Genomic DNA, 22,378 nt, shown 5'->3' with positions numbered 1-22,378 from the left:
TTTACAGAGTTTGTACTAACAAGATTCGACTGTATGCTGTTTTCATGTAATTATTAGTGAAGGAATTCTGTACACTTTAGAGTTTAAAGTTGATATCCACGGTTTTCGGTTCGGGTATGGCATCATGAAGAATAAATTTTAAATTAGTCTTGTGAGCAAAAATGTGACTGAAGCAGCACTAACGTTTGAATTCACTTCGAAGTGAGGACCTGTGAACTACACCACCAAATTCTTGCCTTTTTGTTGTGGTGAGGAATTTTGACTTGTTTGCATGATACACAGAGCTTGTATCTATAGACTTGGTGTTTGTAAGGTACAAAAATTCTTTACAAGCACAGAATGGTGAGCGTAGGAAGTGTAGAATTCAGTGATTAGTAGAACTATGAATGTGGGTCCAGGGTACATCCATCAATTAATAGTACATGCGCGACAGAGTAACACACACCATCAGGATTTCCACTATTCGACTTGTTGTTCGAGAGGGACCGGCTCTCTTTCTGTCGGTGGTTTGGAGTCCTCAGAATGTTCTGTTCCAGGGTCAGGGGTCATCTCTGTGACCTTCCCATTATGCAATTCCACCGATGTGTCTATTGCGGCGTCTCTTTCATTGCTACAGTGGGCTGGTGTGTCCTCAGTTGCCTGTTCTGGAATGCATTCACTGCTGGGTTGCGGACAAGATTCCTGCTGTGCTACCAGACTCGTACTCTGAACTGAACAAGTTAAAAAGAACACAAAAATATTAATTCCCATTTTTGTTACTCCTTAAAGCTACAGTCCATCATTTGCAGCTATCCAAAAAGTAACTGACGTAATTATTGTTGAAAAACATACTTGGTTGAAAGATAGTAAGGGGACTAAACTCCCTGTGAAATTATTCTTTCTGGCAAGCTGTCATTTTGAAGAAATCAACAAAAGAAGACCTTTCCAACGGTGTGTCTAAATTAGAAATTGCTGTTAGTAGTTAATTTTTTTTTATTCGGCGAAGCGCGCGCAAGCGTTGGCAAGACGCACACGCGCGCGCAGTTGCTATAATTCATCGGATCAGTATGACATCGCGTAGCTGCAATCGGCTCAGTGAGAACGTGTCTTGGACGCTGAATTCAGGCCCAATTCAAAACATGATTCAGCAACTTTTGATTTGAAATCGAGATCCTAGAATGCTGTTTTTCCTCTAAGTATACAGCTGAAGCTGAGCTGAAACTTCATCAGGTTAGTTGTTCAGCACCCTTCTTCAGATTTTGAGCACTTTTGTTGCTTCAAACAAACAAAATGCACAAATTATAAATGATGGACTGTACCTTTAATGCGCATCTTATGAACAAACATCTTCCACTTTTTCTTAAAGGAAAACAATGGAAGTTAAGAACTAATACATGTATTCTGCATAGTATGTGAAACCTGTTTCTATTTTTCATTTTTTTTTAAATTTAATGCTTGTCAACTTTTACAAAATCCACTACAAATCCTCAAGTTTGCAAAAATCTACTACAAAATCCACTACAAATTTTCAAGTTTGCAAAAATCTACTACAAAATCCACTAAAAATCCTCAAGTTTGCAAAAATCGACTTCAAAATCCACTACAAATCCTCAAGTTTGTGTTGCAAAAAGTTTCTGGAATGCAAGACATATATGAGGATGATATCAGAGAATTACATGTATCATGGTCTGGAATTGGGACAATAATATTTTTCAAAAAATGAATACTTGTTTGTTCTTTTTTTGTTTTGGTGGGAGGTGCATTCTGCCCCTCCCCCTCATGTCACACTGCCACAAACCTACCCTCAACCTTGAAACAGCTAAGACATTAAGTCACCATGAATAAAAACTCCTGGTTTTGTTTTTCACAATCAAGTCACGAGGCCCCAGCATTGTCTAATCCTTCAGCGGCGCGCACAAGGCCACTTCAACAGAAACAATCTAAACACACGATCACGATTTTTTAATAAACGGCTATTGGCTCACGTATGAGTGAGCACAAAAGTATAGAACCGCGGGGAAGGAACTGAAGGGGAAGAATATTGACAAACACGACGACCGAACCTCTCGTATCCCTCTTCATCCTACTTCTTATTTCCTCATCTACATTTGTTTTCTTTCTTTTTTTATGTGCCAGAAACTGCCACTCTGGGCTTTCAACTGTTCAAACACGTCTACAAGTTGTTGCCCTCTAGTTGTGATAAACAAATTCTAAACCAGCGCACACATCGAAAAAACAAAATCTACATTTGTGACAGGAGAAACTCCATCCATGCCTGAGCCCTTCAGAAGATTCAGTTAAGCTTTTTTTATTTTGTTCCTTTTCTTTTTTTTCTTTCGGAGCACAGTGCTGGACCTCAAGGTCGCGGTTGCCTGGCCGTAAGAAAAGGAGCAGCAAGCCGGAAAACGAGTCGCTCAAGGAGCGCGATCCGCTGGAAAATATTTGCGCATCACTTGACGATTACATCTTCTGCTTGGGCAGGCACTCAAGGCTAGTCTGGCAATGGCCAGGAATAATCAAACATAACCACAGAAATATCTCCAGTTTCCCATTCATGTTAAATTTTCTGTATGTGAGGTTTCGGCAACATAGCAAGGCATGGTTGTGTGGTGGCCAAAGGAGCCATTGAATCGCCCCCACCAGACAAAAAAAGTCTGCATTCTTTGTCAACAATGTAAGTCTTTTATGAATACTCCAATTATTTTTCTGAAATCTTGATTTTTTTCAATTTTTGCTTTATTTTCCTTTAAATTTCTCAATTGTTTTGCCACACAGCTGTTTAGTCCTCCAAACTAAATTTTAGTAGGAAAGATATTGAATTAAAAACAATTTCAGGAGAATTGAAGCCTTGCAAATGGTGCCCTTGGTACACATTTAGAACTGTTGTCATTTCAGCACAGCCTACGTTGACAACAGGATTCGAACCCGACCCCATTCACTTGCAAAATCCAACACTAAACTTATAAGTTAAACTCCAGGGCAATACTCACCCTGCACTGGCATTTCATAGCTATCAGCAAACTCTTTGAGGACAACAAAGATGACAGGGAACTCGATTATCGTCTTGCAGCTCAGATTATGGCGCAGCGTGGTGCCCAAGTTAAGCCTGTGATACCTGGAAATTACATAACAAAACAACGGAAATGATGACCAGGCCAGGAATCTAACCCCAAACCAACTGTTTGCTGTTCCAGTGCTCTACCGACTGCCTATTTTTGGACTGTTGTTGGACCTATTTTATGACTGTTATTTTCCCACAAAACGAACAAGCCTGAGCGATGAAAAGATGACCAGCCAGGACTTGAACCTGCAAACCATTTGATTGCTGCTCCAGTGTTCTACCAACTGAGTTTTCTGAACCTGCGGCAGATATTCTTTGGACAACTATTGCTTCTGGAAAACAAATTGTCTTTGAAAATAGTTATTTGTGCAAGGAAATTGTTACGAATGTAAATTAAAAAAAAGTCCTACCTTAATGAATTCACCGGTCTTCCTTCTTCCTTCATAAACAGTCGGAGATTGTTAACTCCTGGACGACAATATTTTTTCAACCTTCAAGAAAAGTATGGGTATGGTTTTATTCCAATTTCCAAATTTTCTAAAAACAGAGATGACGTCATCTCAAGAACAAGCTTTGATGTCATTACTTTTTGGGTACATAAGTTGCCAAATAGTTGTTTTGATGATGTCAATTCTGTTTTTTTTTTGTGGCTTTGATAATTTTATTGTTTGGCTGGCAGAAAGTTTTATGTCAATATTATAATTTTGTTGTTATATTTCTGTTACTGAAACTAAAGAATCCTCAATAGCACCCATAGGCACTCCCCAACCTGACTCCCCATAAATGTACGATCTACCTCAGATTTGTGTGAAGAATATGTTAACTTTTCCACAAGTTCCTAATGTGGCCCCACAGCTTGCAAGAATAACAGACTCTCATTCAAGACAAGAGGCCAATTCAAAATGCTGGTAAGGATTGGATTTTTCTTAGCACAGATTTTTTTTAATATTTATATTTTCTAAAAATTTATACGTCTAAAGGTACCACTAAGGAGACACGTTATCGTAATTTCTTTGCACGATGGGAGACATCAGTCATTAGGGAGACATTTTCATGTCTCCCTAATGTCACAGTCCCCCTTTTGAGGCACAATTTTATTGTCGCAATTAGGTTATTTTTGTTGCTTGTGGTCTAATTAGTAAACATACAAAAATTTGTGGAAAAAGGACAAGGGAATATTGGGTTAGGGCACATTGAAGTTTGAAAAATTTTGTGCACAAGTCTATGGGAATGTCTCCCAAATGTCCAATCCAGGGTAATTATTATTATTACTAAATATTATTATTATTTTGTTTTTATAGCAAAAACAGACTACACAACAGTATTTCATGTGATGTATAATACTTCTGACTTCAGCAATTGTTTTCTTAATTAGCATATAAAATTGCTAAACAATATTTTTCCGCTAAACGGCTCAATGAAATAAATAAGCACCTATGAAGGTGCTATTTTAGGGTGCTGGCCAGGGTGTTGCACCTTACACTTACACCAAGCACCTGCTATTTTGTGCATCCACCTATGCTGGATGCTCAATCATCTACCGACCGCTACACACCAGCAAAGTGTGAACCAAATGTGAAAGGGTGGCCAATTTCAGGTGTCTGAGGCACATGTGTGGAACATGCTAATCTGTTTATTGCCATAGGTGAAGCAGAAGCAGTGTGGGATGGGATTACACTCTGGGCTTAACTCTTTCAGTGCCAAAGTCGTACATGTACGGGGTATATTTGTTAGTTCGAAATTGCCAACCTCGTACATGTACGAGGTAATGTTTGTACTTAAAATCGCCAAACCTCGTACATGTACGAGGCAGAGTAAGCATGTTATCACAAGGGGGCGCTCTCGCTCTTTCTAATAATATAATTTTTATTCAGGTACGACCTGTATTTATTTTTTCATTCGAGTTCTAGCAAGAGGGCGCAGCACTGACACTCGTATTTTCTGCAAAAAGTGTGGAATTCCCCTGTATGCAGGACAGTGTTTCAGGGTGTAGCACTATGAACGTGACTACTATTGTCTTATTGACTTTCCAATGTACCACAGAATATACTAGAGAGCAACAACAACAAATTTAGTGAATAAAACTTATCAACTTTTTTTTACAGAATTTTGAACAATTATAAAAAAACGCTCGAAGTAGGGCACTTTAGGGTTAAACTTTTCAAATTTCGCGGACAATGAAAGAGTTAAGTACCCCTCCCTTGGATACGAAGAGTGATTTATAATGGGCATGAATGCCTGGCACTCACGCCAATACAATATGAAACCTGTCATCACAAAATGAGCTTAAAATCGGACATTTTAAGAATTGAGATGTATCTGGATTCTGCAGGACAAGAGTTTTCCAATGGTATACAACATAAAGGGGTACAGAGTTCTGTAACGGAAATATAGACCACCATCTTACTTGAAGTTGTAAAACGGCATTCATAAATACCTCAGACAGTTTACGCATTCCTATTGGTCGAGAACCCGTCACGTGGCCGGTCTTAAACGGATGATAAAGACATGGCTAGCTGGTCTTAAACGCTTTTCCAGTGTCGCATGAAATTTGGACTCCTATGAAATCCGGTGCCGTTTAACGTTTCATTGGCTGAACGTTCAAATTCCTCCCGTCTGCATGCGCAATGTACTACCAGTGAATCAGTATTTCATGGTCGAAAATTCACACTTCACCAGCCCAGCTGCGTTTTGCGCGACATCGCGCAATACGCGCGACGCGCACGCATTTAAACCACTGGAGGGAACGTAACAAGAAACAACTTCATAAAGACGATGTGTAAGTTTGCAAGCTATGTTTTGAACTTCCTAAAAGCTCCAAGAATTTCACAACCAACCTTTGTCGTTGCACAGGATCCCCCTTGCCTGGATCGAGATGAGTGGCCAGGATGTCACATAATGTTCGGTCTTCACAGACACTGTCAAACCAAGGCACAACAGAGTAATCTTAAGGCCACAGAGGATCATTTTGCAAATACCAAAAAAGTTCATGTACCGATTTCCAAGCGATGATAGGACTGGTATCATACACCATGTGAAATTATTCCGCCTGAAATTGTATCGTTTGGAAGAAAACTAACATTGAAAGTGGTTTCAAAAAAGGGTGCTCACAGGAAACATGCTTTACTTGCGTTAGTAATGGAATTCATTTATGAGACCCAGAAAATTGCGCATGCTTTCTCTATTCCTCAAAATGTATATTATCCACTGAGCTGAAACTCAAACAGGTTATTTGTTACGTACCCTTCTTAAGATTGTGAGCAATTTTGTTGCTTCACACACAAAATTCACGAAAGGCAAATGTACCTTTAACGGCATAACATATGCTCTTTTTAATTTTAGTTTAAATGCATTTCTTTGTACATTCTTGTCAATACTGAGTACTATACAGCAACTGTACTTTAAAAGTCCTGACTCAAAGTTGCTCAAATTTGGCCCCCTGGTATTGGAAGACTTTGTAGTATTAACTATAATGTTCTCGCAAATAAACAATAATTTTCAAACCAAATCCATATTTTTAGGATATTCCTTTATCTGTTTGGAGAAAGCATTGCTACTGATTGAAACTGATTCAAATTTACAAGCTCTGTGCTCCTTAAACATCACTATTAATATTGACCAACAGAATATCACACGTCCGCTTTAAATCACACAAAACACAAACAGAAAAAGAAAACTTCTTTGTAAATTTCGACTTGCTTTGCAGGTTTTCCCAAACACCGACTAATGTATCGAAACTGGTGAACAACTGTAAACGATACAACTCATCCACTTCTACATCAAATGCGTGAAATAGCCCAGCCACTAGAGAACCGTAACGAAAGGGAACACAAAATGACCACACTCCGACTGGTGTCGTTCACACGAGTCCTCTCGACCAAGCATTCTTCACTTTTTCGGAGGAAACGCAACGCTTTAATTGGCACTCCAGACACCGGTTGACTGGCCATGAGTGAGTGAGTCACATCGAAAGAGTTTCATTATCTTTGTGAGTTCCTCTTTAACTTCTTCTTTTTTTTCTTTTCTAGGGTCGCGTTTTGGGTTTTAGATTTCGAAGGGGTTACGGTTTCAAAACAAAGTCGTTGTTGGGAGACGTGAATTTCATGTTAATGTCAACTTGGGTACTTGAGGTCTTGCAACGCTAGCAACTTCTGTGGCGTTCGGTGTTGGGTTCAAGAGTAAGCAGACATTTCCGACAAAAAGTTATTGAGAAAACTGTACAAAAGTGATAGGCTATTGCTAAAAAGTCTGTCCTTTGTAGATATGGCTCATAGTGCTGGTATTTATCTCCGATTTCCTTGGCATGAAACAACAAATTTTGAATTATTGGAAATGAAAAATAGACATATTTTTCTGGAAACCACTGACTCCATATTGGACAGTCGCATGTACACAGAATGTAGAGTGCAACATTTCAAATTAAAATTCAGCAACAATTGCTTCAGGTAAGATAAAACAAAGTACATGATGTGCAAATACACGATTCCGAATTGAGTGTTATGTGTGCCTTGAGCACATGTACATGTACCACATTACCAGGGGAATCTTTGTACATGTGCATGGTTCCTTAAGGGGCAGAAAACACAATAGAACAAGAGACCCCACAGGAAGTCTTTAGAAATTCATCTTCCCTGTAAAGGAAACGCAATGGAGTTTGAGATTTCAATGGGAAGAAAGGAGAACAAAAGAAGGGAAACACAGGCCTTCCCCACAAGTATATGTAAGGCTGCGTGCTCAGAAACATCTGACTGAAGACTTGTTCAAAAGGGTATCTTGGGGACATAAACAAATCGGATCTTTCACTGTCCTATCTTTCCCTTGCCATCTACCTTTCTTTTAATTCCTGACGAAGCCAATTTCCCAAATTGAAAATTGATTCGCAGGAGTCAGTGCTTTCTTTCACACACAACTGGCACAGGATTAGAAACAACTGCCTACGGCAAAAAACATTATGTGTGTGTGTGAGATTTGAAGGTTTGCACGGTGGAAAGATACTAAGACAAGATAAGTTTGCGGTAGCACCATGTGAATAAATCTCTTTTGTGATTATGTGTGGTTCTGAAAAGAACCGGGGGGACTCAACATTTCCAACAGTAACCATCCTTATAGCATCGCATCATCGTTGGAATCCCTCATTCTCCTGACGACGGACAGAGCATACTGTTCAAAACGTTGAGTCCCTCCGGTTCTTTTCAGAACCACACATACTCTCAAAAGAGATTTATTCACATGGTGCTACCGCAAACTTATCTTGTCTTATTATGTGTGTGTGCCCATTTTTTTCTTTTCTTTTCAGAAATGCATTTTTTTTTTAGCACGACTCAGCAAATATTTTTTGGCAAATTTCTCTCATTCGTGGAATATGCCTCCTTCCATTTAATCCCACAAGAACGAGTCACGTATCGAGGAAAAACTGACCGTCACGATGTTGGTAATTGCAAGGGGCACTTAAGCAAATTTAATTTCTTTAGAAATTCTCACCGCCCTGCACAGACGCGGAGCTTTTAGGGCCGAGGAAGTGACCATCACGGGAATGACGTCACATGTATTGGCGCATTACGAGTTAGGAACGGAGGTTGAACAGAATGCCATTTCAGATTTTGAAAGGTGCGAAGGTTAACGGCCGTTGAATGCCGAATCGAATTCAACGTAAGTTTTTTCTTTTGTAATGTAATTCTTTTTGATGTCATGCATTCTTCCCATTACAAGTGTTTTTTGTTTAGTTCATGTTGTCTGACTTAACAAACCCATTTTAATTCCCAAAATAAATCAGACTAAAAAGCTTGATACATTTTTGTAATAAAGGACACACTGTAGAAGATGTTACATTTTACTACAAGTACATTTGTAGAAAAAAAAGATCAGACCACAAGGCAAATCAAACATCAGATACCACATTCAACAAACTGAAGTACTTTCAAAAATCTTCTACGAAATTTAAACAAGTCTTGTTCCATATCTTTTTTTCCACCTTCATAACATCTGACGCATCAGCAAGTTTTTGTCCCATAATTCTTTAGTCACCCTTATTCACGCATGTTACCAAAAGACTTGATTATTGTAACAATCTTCTGTATACAATCAATGTATTTTACCCAACAGCATGTAGTGAATTTACGCCCTGTACTTGTTTAATCTTATTTCCAATGTGTATTACATGTTTTAAAGTTAAAGGGAATATACAACATTTGCAAACATCGAAAAATAAAACTACCTAGTTTTTACGAAATACCTTACTAGGATGTTGGTAAATGACAGTCTAAAGCATCCTGTAAAATTATGGCACCTGGTGTGAAGTCATTTTCAAGAAAATGGTATTTTTGTAAATATTTCCAACGGTGGTCGGCCGACCACCGTTGGAAAAACCTAACTATTTTTCAACTACTGCTCCAAATTAACCATTTTTCTTTCAGTTCAAATTTTGTTTGCTATTGGTTACATTTTCGTGAACGGGTGCAGGCCGGCTAGACTGGTTGCATTACCTTACAAGTTTCCGGCATCTGTAAATTGATCCATTTTATATCTAGTGGAGTCAGGGAACCAGACTTCTTGAACATTTTTGTTTTTCTTGGTTTTTCCAGCATTTTCGAACACAAACCTTCAAACATGTCAGTCTAACAATATTTGATCTATTATACTAACCCCTCAAATAGTTCATTTCTGAAAATTATAGCAAAAGCCAATCATGTATATTCTCTTTAATAATATATTATCAGAGCATTTTTTTTCTTTGTCAAAAGCTGCGATAGCCAATGGGCCAGAGCAACTGCACTATTAATCTTGAGGCCTTTCTGTCTTTGTCACTTCAAAGCCCAACTGCTGGCTTTTAAAATTCTCTTCAGTTCTCCCGAGGGATTAAAGTGGCAAGAAATCAAAGTTGAGATATTTCGGGAAGGACGGATCGATCAAAACATTTGATACCTCAGGATATTTTTTTCTGAGAAGTAATTTCTTCCTGATCCTATTAAAAGACAGGTGATCTTACTGCACTAAATATAGGGGATTAACTTTACGGAAGTGCACTGAACAGTAAAATTCTGCTAAGCCCCCCCCCCCAAAAAAATACGTCTGTATGGTAACACCCTAAAATTATCCAGGTAGGTAGGGAAAAAATATATTTCTGTAACTAATTCTATGTTTGTCTGGCAGTCTATTATACTGTGAACCTGTGAACACAGGTTCATCACCTATTATACTTTGTTTGCTTTAGGATATCTTCAACCTATTGAATTAAATTGTTCACTCGACCAATAACACACAAAGAATTTGCAGGATTTTTTATTTTCAGAATATACTTTGTTTAATTTTTTTTAGCCAAACGTGGTAATAAGAAAGTTTGGGGGCAGCAACTTGGCCGCACAAAAAAAAAAAAAAAAAAAAAAAAAAAAGAGAGAAAAAAAAAGAGAGAAAAACGGAAAGAGGTGGGTGGGGTTACCATCAACACAATTTTTTTTGCCTAAGCTATTTCAACCCGAGCTATGCTTACTGAAATCAACAGTGGCTGTAAGCAGAAAACTGCGCGCTTAGCAGCACTAGGAAATTTCCCCCTGGTTCCTTCACCGTGACCAACTGCTACAACAACTCCTTTGAGACCCACACAAGTTCTGAGATCCCATTACAAGCCCTCGGTTCTGAGAACCGGCAATAGATAGGGGGATAAAGCGAGAGAGTGAGGGGGGGGGGGAGAGTTCTGCTTAATTTCCCTCTCCATCAGAGGGTGTCATCTATAGGGCCACTTGCTTCCTATTCCCCAGACAACCCTAATAGTAATATACCATTTTATGAAAGGATCCCGCAAAACGAGTCTTAAAGGGACATAGGATTACTTGCTTTATGCACATTATGTTGTCGTTTTGAAGCCACAAAATTGCTCAAAATCTTAAGCAGTGTGCGTAACAACTAACCTGCGGAAGTTTTAGCTAAGTGGAAACTATCCATTTTAAGAAACCAGAGAAAACATGCGCAACTTTTTGGGTCTCGTAACTGGATCCTGTTGCTAACGCATTTTCAAAAGTGTTGCCCGCGGGTAATTTTAAACCATCTTCAATGATTGCTTCTTCCAAATGATATCATTTCAGTGGGGAATAATTTCATAGGATATTTGATACCATCCGTATCTTATCCTTGATTAAAGAGGTTGTGGAATGCTCGAAGACATTTCCGTCATTTTTCGGGTATATGTAGCCTAAGGTGTGATGAAATAAAAACGACTATTGTTTCTGTCGTGAAATGAGTACAAAAGGTACTTTTGAGAGCTATTTTTCAGGTCCTGTTTCGACCCAAACGTGCAATTTGTGTAAAAGTCGTCGTTGCGGGCAGCAAACAAAACACAGTAAATCGTGACGTAATAAACAGGACTCCCGATGCAGAGTAGCATAAACGAGTCCTGTTTATTACGTCACGATTTACTGTGTTTTGTTTGCTGCCCGCAACGACGAATTTTACACAAATTGCACGTTCGGGTCGAAACAGGACCTGAAAAATAGCTCTCAAAAGTACCCTTTGTACTCATTTCATGACAGAAACAATAGTCGTTTTTATTTCATCACACCTTAGGCTACATATACCAAAAAAATGACGGAAATGTCTTTGAGCATTCCACAACCTCTTTAAGAATGTTCTCCTTAAATTGGTCAGTCTTTTTTACCCATGTTCTGACCTCGAGACCTTTTTTCACTTATCAGTTTTCAATTTGTTGTAAAAAGAGAACATTTGGTTTCTAATTTTAATACTGTTCATCACTCAATTTGACATTTTAATGTAGATCAGGGTTGTTAAAAATCCTAATTAAAAAAATAAAACAAATAAGATATTTTCTTCTCGCTTCAGATCTCTAATGTACCACTTTTGCTTGCCAATACTGTGACCTTTCACATCCACAGAAAACAATCGTTTATATTATTTGTCTGAATCTTTTATTGTAATTTCATGCAGTTTGGTTTTAAAAAAAGAGAAAAAGGGAATTTTTGGTTACCTTTTGTCGATATATTCCGCATCACTCTGAGGGAACTTCCAGTGCACTCGCCAGTTGATCACTTTCTCTCTGACCAAAAAAGAAAGAAAGAAAGAATTAAAAAAAAAGAATTCTCACCAGAGCACGGCACACAATGGAATGAAATGTCCACCAATGTAAACAACCAGGTTTTTTTGGTCTCTTCTCGGGAACAGTAAGACATTAGTTTTTATTTATTTTATTTATTTTATTACACTTCTCCATTGGCTGATATAAAAAAAATTACAAGATATACAGAATCACAGATGAAAAATACAGAGACTTTACAATTTCAATAAATTATTAAAAAAAGAGTTTATGCCAGAATACGGATTAAGCCAGTGAGTGGCAAGATGGAACAGGTGACTAGCACCTCTACAGAGCCATCCTACCACAGGAAAACCAGATCCTATTAATTAATTATATTGTGTTTTCTTTTCTGTATATAAAAACCCCCAAAATCCCCCCAAAAACCAACAAGAGGGGGCGGGGCGTATGATAGGTAGAAAAAAAAAGCCAAAGGGGAAAACAAAGAGAAGAATTAAACAAAGTGGGCGGGCGGTAAGCGATACTAGAACTGAAAAGAGTTCATTTCAAGTGGAAGACTGGCGAGTGGAATAAAAGAAATGGGAAAGTGTCCTTTCAAGTAGACCTTTGAAATACATGTAAGATAAGTAAACAATCCAAAAAAAAAGAAGAGATTTCTGGCAGTTATGTCCCTTTAACCCTCCCATTTCCTTCATTTGAAAAAAATTCAATATATAAGGAAATAGAAAAAATATCATAATTATAGCTTTCATTTTCAATCAAAAAGTAAACAATTTAAATTTAAAAAAGAAGAAGGTTTTTTACATCAAGTTAATCTTTCACCCAATCTTAACCTAAACGTAAAGATATAAGATGGCTAGATGTAAAACATATTAGTTCAAAGTATACAGAATGAATTTCCACACTAAAACACCGACAATGCAGGATTTGACAGAAAGCAATTTGTTATTTTAACTGCCATAATTAGAAAACCCTTACAAAAATTTCCCTCCCCACCAAAAAAACCCCAAAACTATTTTGATCTATAGGCTTGAAAATCCCACTAGTAGACAAATCCTTAAAAATCAAATAAGAGTATCCATTATCAAAAAGCTAAAATGCGAAAAAAAAGAAGAACATGTTCAGAGTGAGACTTTAGTCAGTAACCGTATTTGGCAGGTAACAGTCTCTACAACATTAATGTTCCTGAACTGAGCCATTCAGTGTCTTCACGCCAGGACTAGAATCCAAAGAAGAGGCCCATCGCCTGACTGTCTTTCGGCCTGCAATCGCAAGGGGGGGGGTGGGGGAGGGGGGAATGCATTAGGGATACCGATGGACACAGGAGCAGGCCATAATTGAGCAAAGAAATGCTAGAGCGAGTCCGATGAAAGCCAATTTCAGTCGCAAAGTGCCCTGAGCCCAAGAAAAACGGACATGACAACCGGGTAATAAAGATTGTAAAAAAAAATCCATTTCTGAATAAAAGGACGACTCCAACATGTCTATCTATCGCGTGCCGAGAATAATGACGGGACTAAAAAGTTCCTGTTTCCGACTTGGGACCTTACTAATCATTCAGAGTGCAAAAATTAGCGGGGGATAAAAAAAGAGAAAAAATGGGGGGGGGGGGGGGGGTTGGATGTAGAAGGAAAGGAAAAAAATTGAAGAGATTTTTCTTTTTTTGAATGTGGAGGCTTGGCTTTCCTACAGGAAACTGTTTAACAATTAAGGGTGGAAAAAGGCGTTCAGGCTGGATTTTTCAGCTCGCATCTATGGTCATAACAAAGTAGAGGCAGGCCTTCTTACGTTAATTGCATGTGCCAGTATCATTCATACATATGTAGCATTTATTACTTGCCAGTACTTACTTACTCCATGATGCTAAGCAAGAGCTCACAGAGTCTATAGCACTTTAGCAGGCTAAGCAGTTTTTTGGTATTTTTATTAAAATGACATTGTACTGACCTTAAAGTTTAGTATCCTTTATGCGTTATCAACAACCAAAACATTTAACCATATTTTGAAAAAGGGTATAAAACGTAAAAAATACACAAAAAGTAGCTTTTTTTCCAACTTAAATAAAACATACAAATGAAAAACTTGTTGAAAATAAAAACATATTAAATTTGTTGAAGAGTTTGGGTAGAACAACTTTAATTGTACGGGCCGTCACCGCGTTATGGGGGAGTTTGTCATTTTTAGCGTAATTAGGACTGACTTATGGGGATTTTCTGCTGCCCCCATAGTGATTTCGGTCACCATAGTACCATGGGAAAACTCGTGTGTAGTCCCCAAAGTTACAAAACAAGAATCGGTGACCCAGATAGGGTCAACTGTTATCAAGCTGCTAAGCGCAGATATTCGTGTACAAACAAATCGCTTAGCATAAATAAAAGGTTACCACCCAAAATGACATGTGATGTCCATTGTTTGTGACTGGTACCCAGCTGAATTGTGCTCAGCATGTAACACTTTTCTGGCAATACTTTCTGGTTTAGCACCTCCATGAAAACACACTCTGATCAAACTATCTGTGTATCAATTAATAACAAATATGGCTTGACTAAGCAATTTTTATTTTTATTTTTAATGATTTAATTAATATTATATTACTGACCTTTTGCTGACCCAGCTGGTGTTTTCTTTGTGTCTGCTGAACGAGGGCGGGAGGAGTTTCAAAAACGTCTTGCGAGTTTGGCAAAATTTTCGCAACTGGTAGTACTGGAGGATTAAACAGGATTAAACAAAAATTGCCTTGAACGTCTCCCAAACATAAATCTTTGAGAATTTAGCCTAAACTGGCTAAATGAGTTGGTTCAGGTTATATTTATGCAACATTTGTAAATTCAGCAAAAAATACATCTATCTTATGCCAACTAGTTTTTTGAGAAGGATTTTTGAACAGAAATAACAGGAGAAATGCTGAGTGGTTCATAGGTGAGATGTCTAACCCTGGCTGCAGGTTAAGGGTTCGAATCCCATCCAAATCCATTATGAATCTTCAATAAGATGTACTCAAGACATTAGAAATCAAGACCGCTAATTATACATACACGTATAATGTTAATTGCAAAACCCCATCCACTTTTTATTCATATAGGCCTAGTATACCTAAGCAAGTCCTGGGTTCGAATCCAATCAAACTCTATTTTCAATCTTGCCTCAGATATACTCGGCAGTCCGCACTCGAGACTGCTAAATAATCTGACGGACAATGTTGTCCAATGCAACATCTCGCTCGGTCTGTGTCTTACTTGAGCAAGTTAAGGGTTCGAATCCTAACCCATCATTTTTAGAATTTTCTTAAGATGTACTCGATAATATGTCAGCTGTCATGAATGGCAAGTTATCTGTGTACTAACAATGTTGACCTGTGCAAAACCTCATCCAGTCTGTGTCTTACTTAAGCAGGGTGTGGGTTCGAATCCTAACCAAGTCTACTTTCAATCTACTCTCAGAATCAGATGCACTTAAAAAGTGCAAAACCGTATCCAATCAGATCCTTACTTTAGGTTTGTACTGTGTTTGCTTGGCGATGTCGTCTGTGATGGCACTGTAGGCTTTGCGATCCACATCCTCCAGAAATCGGTAGTCTGTCAATATAAAAAAAACACCTCAATTTTAATGTTTTATTTAAACAGATAAAGCTCTTCTTTTTTCTATTTTGGAATATTTCAACCCTCTGAAAATACGCTTTCAATGCGGGTTGCATTTGTGCCTGTAACGCACAAACATATATACGTCAGTTATTGTTGGACCACAAATAATTTGAAATTCGTAAGGTAAACATTTCTTAACTAAACATGGGAGGAATTTTTGTTGGTCGATGTCTCATTCAAAAGTGAATATTTTTCATATTGCTAGAAAAATAGGAATTTAGAAATATCTCTTTTTCGAGGTAAAACTTTAGAATTATATATAATTTGGCAAAGGTTTAAATTACAAAACTAAATTAGCCAATTCAGAAAGCACAAATAGATTTGAAAAGTTTAGGGCGTGCCTTTTTATTTCTATGGTTCTCATTTTTTTTTTGCCTCTGAAGGAGGGTCGGTCAGTCAGCAAAAAATAATAATCTGAAAAAAAAAATTGCAGTTACACCTGTAAGGCCTATGATGTCAAGTGCGTATTGTCTCTTGATTTGTTTAGTGCAGTGAGATTATCGTAAAATAGACCCCTGATATGCTTAGAGGTAGATTCTCGAAGATGACGCCAACACACACAGTGCACGTTGTACATGTAAGCACTAGACCATGTAATGTATACATGTCCACGTTCATGTTCAGTACACAGTAGACATTAGCACAACTGCACTTACAAGTCTGGCGTTAATAGTCAATGTGTTGGCTTTGGAAAGAGAGCAAGAAATGAGCTGCTTCTGTCAACGGGGAAAAAGTTGTAATGACATGTGAGGGTCTTTACTCAAAGGCTCAGTATGCACGCGGTTGTCATGACACAACCGCACACCTGCCATTTATTGCTCATAACATTGGAAACTGCACATTAATTGAATGCTAGAAAGTATGTTCCCCGGCTGTTCCCTAACGGAGAGAGCCATAAAAGGAAATGCAGTGGAAGGGTAGGAAAGGCGAACGATTGTGCAATAGTGACAGTACAAGAGAACTGATTTATGAATTTTTCATCAAGATTACACTCCTGCTGACGTTAAAGGTAACATTTGCAAACATACTTAACACACAAAACTACCAAATTCTACGAAATACCTTGAGTGAATAACAGTCTCAAGCATCCTGTGAAATCATCGCACCTGGTGTGCTGTCATTTTCAAGCAAAGTGGAATTTTTGTACCAATTTCCAACGATGGTCGACTGACCATCACTGGAAAAATCTGATTTTTTTCTTCTTCAAATACTGCAACAAATTTCCCAAATTTAGTTAGTCCACATCTTGTTAGCAATCAATGAACAGGGCGACATAGTGGTTCAAGCCAGCTAAGGTCTGGTTCCCTGACCTGTCAATTCCTCGACGTCTATAAACTGCTCCATTTCGTTTGAAGTAGGGTCAGGGAACCTGACTACAAGAACAGCCTTTTTTTTCCTTTGTTTTCCAGCATCAATGAACATTAAACATTACACAGTTCAGTTTAACAATCTTTGCTATAAAATAATAACCCTCAAATCCATCCATTTAATGTTGTGCATTACCTTTTAACAATCCAATGATCTTACGATGTTTGCTTCAACTCGGAAAATTGGAAATCGACCAACTTGCAGATCAACTGGACATATACCGTGACAACGCCAGATAATCCCACATGGGAAATCGCATATAACATGAAACAAGCACTATTTATAACTGTAATCATCCAGGTTTATGTTCCCCCTGTAATGCAGATACCTCGAAAATAAGATCAAGAAATAAAGACTCTCTCATCATTTTTCAACATATTCTCGGCACGTATGATGTGTGTCTGTGCCCCCGGGATAATCACACGAATCCATGGTGTCTTATCTGTGGTGCCTTGGGGAAATATATGTAAGCTATAGGTGTGATTTACAGGTGGATTTGTGTCGGGGAGAAGCAGCACGTGAAAACTGAGAATGTTGTGTGGCTTGTGTGTATGTGGGCTGAGAGGCTCATGCAAAAACAATGATGTGTGCGGAGGAAGAAAGTGAGGGAGTGAACCATTGCTGTGGAGGCAGGCAGTACGTGGTTAAACTGTTGCTGATTGTGTTTTTACAGTTGGAGTAACTGGATTTGCAGTAACTTTAGCACCAAATTTAAGATCAGTTTTCGCAAAACCGACTTTAGTTAGAGCTTCAACAATGTAGCATATCTTAACACTGCTCTTTGCATTACAATTACTTCTGTTATTTCAGTGAGAAAACACTACACACAGGGTGTGGACAAAAGCTTACAATAACAAGACTAGATAGATTCCATGTTGATACAGAAGAAAACGGCAAGTATTTGAGAGTCTTGGCCAGTTGAAGAGATTATTTAAGCCTTGGCACTCTGATGCACTGACTGAGTCCCTTTCGACGAATTTTAATCAAGGCAAACATCAAGTTTCGACAAAAAAAATACTTGTACTAGAATAAACTTGGCACTACACCTGTGTAAATGTTTGCAGTTCATATACGAAGCTGCATAAAATCTGGACACTACAAAATACACACTCCGAGAATACATGCAGTATTGAAACACATGAACATTTGAATGTTATTAGCAGAGTGGTAGAAAGGGTCTTACAAGAATCATCACAAGTTATCTGGTCATTAGTCACAAGCCATTCATATGAACTGTGACCAAGTTCATCCCCTATGTATGTACATGTACTTGCAAATTTACAACTCTATCAAAATCCATCCCCCCATTTTGGTGGATTTGGGGGGACTTGGTCCAGAAGGCCTGGCGTGGCTAAATATTGATGGAGTATGATGGACTTGGGTCTACTGGCCTGAAGCAGTGCTAGGGGTATCCGATTGATTTTGCCTAGCCTCCTGTACTGCTATTGTGATAAAATTAAGCCATGTGTAGCAAGTCCATGAATGTCAACCAGTGCGTCAGTGGTGGATTAAATTATGTCATGTACAGTTTTGTATTGGAAGCACAGTGATTGATGGATTTTGATGAAATTGGTCCAGTTCCTAGTAAAAGACGATAAGGAGTTAGGGCTAAGATTTGTTTTATGATGCGAGTACAATTCTACATTTTAGTGTTATCACATTTGTTTCATGGGCATGACGTATGCAGGATTTTGCTTACAAGTGGGCTAAGCAGACTGTCTTAGCTGGAAGGTAACCACGATTGTTTCTGGTGCCAGACGTTGGTAAATCCCCACCCCCCCCCCCAAAAAAAAAAATTGGGTGGAGGAGGGAACCCCATCTGACTATTGGAGGCACTGTTAAGATGATATTGGCCACCATCAGACAATAGGTGGCACTCTTCATTGCAACAAGTCAACAAAGTTGTGAAAAGCCTACTTTAAAAAAAAAAACTCTTCGGGGGAGAGCGCATAGCACCATGCCCCCCATAAATACGGCACCCTTAAAAGGTGTGATTTTAGGGAGCTGATGATTCCTCCCATTGTCTTGAGATTTAAGTTTAATCCATTCAGTGATGGCAGTAACAATCTACAGCATTTAAGACCATTTACTGAAAGACCAGTAAGGATGATGATGTGGACAAAATAAAGTCTGGGGCTGATTTCATTGAAACTGCAAGGCACAGACTCTCCGGTTACCAGCCATAATGCCACGTAATGTCTATGGCTTGTGGCAGGTTCCCGGCTCATTAATGCTTGGATCATAAATTTGCTAAATAATAGCTTCTCCTTTAATATCACTCAGCTCCGTGAAATCGTGTGAAAAGAATTAACAAATTAAAGGGAATGTACAACATTTGCTTTTGCTGTAATTTTCAGAAATAAATGGATTTGGAGGAATAGTATTTTATAGCAAATATTGTTACACTGACTTGTTTCACGCTTTGGGTTCGTAGATGCTCGAAAAACCAAGAAAACCTTGTAGTCTGGTTCCCTGACCACACTTAAGATGAAACGGAGCAATTTATAGTTGTTGGGGAATTATAAGGTCAGAGAATCAGTCTAGCTGGCTTGTACCCCTTTACAGGTGTGTAATCAATTGCAAAGAAAATGCGGAATAACTAATATGAACAACAAGGAGCAGTTTTTGAAAATAGCCAGTTTTTCCAATGCTGGTCGGCCGACCAGCATTGGAAATTGATACAAAAATACCGCTTTACTTAGAAATGTCAGCACAACAGGAGCCATGATTTTACAGGAAGCTTTAGACTGTCATTCCCTAACAGTCCAGTAAAGAATTTGGTGATAATTTGATCATTTTGTTTTTTGATGTTTGCAAATGTTGTTTCTTCCCTTTAAAAGACCATCGTGTGAAAAGAATTAACGGGACGACCCGAGCACTGAAAGACTTGAATGCTTACCACTGAGTAAATGCTGATCAGTGAATCCCTTTATGGAGACGTAAGTGGTCTTGTCTCGGACCCCATTGCAGCCCCTAGCTGTCTTGTGTTTCTTCACGCAATGCAGGCTGTGGAGACAACGACATGCAATTCAGTCTCATGTAGTGAAACTTGGTGGTAAAGCTTTTGCACATTTTGGCAAGAATTACTTCTTTACTCAGAAATGACTCCTGACGATGACTAGAGCAGGCTAGTCGAAACGTTGAGACCAAAGACAAGTTCTTTTCGAACTTAAAGCAGGACTGTTCGTATCAGAACAGAAACTAAGACAAGATAAGTTTGCGGTAGCACCATGTGAATAAATCTCTTTTGTGAGTATGTGTGGTTCTGAAAAGAACCGGAGGGACTCAACGTTTCGAACAGTATGCTCTGCCCGTCGTCAGAGCATACTGTTCGAAATGTTGAGTCCCTCCGGTTCTTTTCAGAACCACACATACTCACAAAAGAGATTTATTCACATGGTGCTACCGCAAACTTATCTTGTCTTAGTATCTTTCCACCATGCAAACCTTCAAATCTCATAGAACAAAAACTAATTAGTGAAAGTTGATAATAAGCAGGACAAGTTCTTTTCAGAACTAAATATCTCCTAAGCAGTAGTTATTACCACATGGTGTTACTGCAAACCGAAACGATACTGAAATGACTTTATACTAAACAATTTTATTCTAAATCTCAAAAGATTTCCATGGGCCAATGTAAATTTAATTGTCTGCATTGTGCGGTAAAGGTATATGTTGCCTGCCAGTAAAGTGATAAACATCTGGGGCAACTGTCGAGATAAATCTCAGATTTTAGGATATTATGTGAAGTAAAATCAGTAGGAATTAGATTAGAACATACCTGCATGTCTTTACGTTACATCCAGGGCACTTATATTTGGGTTGAACTTGCTCACAAACTTCGCAGCTGTAAGTGTAAATAAAAATAAGTACATGTATTTTTTTTTTTACTTCAAAAAAAGAATGCACATTGTAATGACTTATCAGCCATCAGAAAACGATAACATGTCCTAAAAAGTCAAATTTAGCAGGGAAAATATTAAAACATTTAGGCCTACTGAGAAAACGGAATTTTTGATGTCTAGACTCCAGGTATGGAATTTTTTCCCAAAAAAGGTGTCAAACCGTCGAATTTGAACAGCGCCCCCTATTGAAATATGGTACCAGGCCCCCCCCCCCCACCAGTTTTTGATTTTACGGAGGCCAAGTGTCCGGAGAAAAAACCTGTGTACATTTTCAGATTTTTTTGCTGAGGAAACCCCCCCCCCATTAGGTTTTAGGTTGAAAAAGGTCATTTTTGAATGATAAACTGTCTTATTTCTTGACTCTTGATCGAAACCAAATAGGGGCCAGTCACTACACGGTGATGGTGACGATCGCCAACAAAACATTGTTGCAATGACATGACGACCATGATTTCATTGATAACAATTTGATGAAAAAAGAAGCCTCAAGATGCAACATTGTGCCTAGCCCGACTGCGTCTGGCCGTACAGTACTATCGCAAGCTCTGCGTACTACAGAGCTTGCGATAGTTACAGCCAGACGCAGTCGGGCTACATTGTGCCCAACATTCTTTCGCCAAATGTTTAGGTATTAAGTCCATAAAAGTGTCATTTCGTTCTACGGAATGGGGTCCTAAACTACACGATTTATGGAGCTAGCACTAGTACTGCAATACTGTTGTCATCAGGCCTATTTAAACCAGCGCCATTTCAAATCATGTGTGTGCGTCACTGCGTGTGAAATCCAAGTGGTTTTGTCAAGTTATTTCAGCCAGCCAATTTCACATTTTCCCTTCAACGATCTTTGGTTTCCCTGAACTAAAAAGTAACCACAATAGTCCAGATCAAATAAACATTATGACACTTGATCAACTACTTCAATGTTATTGAGTAATTCAGGAAGAAAATGTACCTCATTTTGCAGCGTGGTTGTTCGAGCAGCATGCAGAAGCAGACGATATGACTTATGAGGTTAAAGGTCGCGTCATGCTACATAGAGCGACGTTGAGGGCGCTGTGTAATGAACCGCTGAATCTGCACGTGCCACATTCAAGGCCGCAGTTTGCCCGCGCGCGCGCTGCAGAAAGTACAAAATCGTCACACACACATTGTTAGCATCATACGGTTGCATATATGTATACGTCGTCAGCTGGATCACTGTATACTGAATTATGTCAGATCTATGGTCAGATATTTCCCAGCTTTTGCATGCAGCGTATGTTCAGACTCGGATGCTCCTGAAGTTCCAGTGATCACTGATGTCAATCGGTACAGTTGTCGTCTGTAGGCCTAGGTTCATCACGGCTGTGTTGTCGGCGACACCATTTTGGAAGTAAAATTGCAA

General features: G+C 38.7%; 1 protein-coding gene across 1 annotated transcript; it reads right to left on the bottom strand.

The window, feature by feature from the left end:
• Positions 1–22,086, bottom strand: LOC119734418 (box C/D snoRNA protein 1-like). Its single transcript, XM_038207917.1, has 10 exons — positions 21,947–22,086; positions 20,871–20,936; positions 19,989–20,095; positions 15,570–15,655; positions 14,680–14,783; positions 12,015–12,083; positions 5,878–5,958; positions 3,451–3,531; positions 2,970–3,094; positions 1–710 (listed from the first exon to the last, which is right to left on the bottom strand). Exons 1-10 carry the CDS (start codon positions 21,976–21,978, stop codon positions 460–462), a joined length of 1,002 nt encoding a protein of 333 aa, XP_038063845.1. The 5' UTR covers positions 21,979–22,086; the 3' UTR covers positions 1–459.
• Positions 22,087–22,378: the final 292 nt, after the last annotated feature.

The sequence above is a fragment of the Patiria miniata genome, unplaced genomic scaffold (assembly GCF_015706575.1).
Source record: "Patiria miniata isolate m_02_andy unplaced genomic scaffold, ASM1570657v1 HiC_scaffold_27, whole genome shotgun sequence".
In the NCBI taxonomy this organism is placed as follows: domain Eukaryota; kingdom Metazoa; phylum Echinodermata; class Asteroidea; order Valvatida; family Asterinidae; genus Patiria; species Patiria miniata.
Note: the sequence above shows the minus strand (reverse complement) of the source record. Positions and strands in the feature narration are given on the sequence as shown.

Excerpts from the sequence above, each read along its gene's own strand:
- LOC119734418 (XM_038207917.1), bottom strand. The coding sequence starts at position 21,978 with ATGCTGCTCGAACAACCACGCTGCAAAATGAG. Across the intron at positions 14,784-15,569 it reads AAACACAGTACAAACCTAAA|TACTACCAGTTGCGAAAATT; the intron begins GTAAGGATCTGA and ends TTAATCCTCCAG. Across the intron at positions 5,959-12,014 it reads GCGGAATATATCGACAAAAG|TGTCTGTGAAGACCGAACAT; the intron begins GTAACCAAAAAT and ends TTGGTTTGACAG.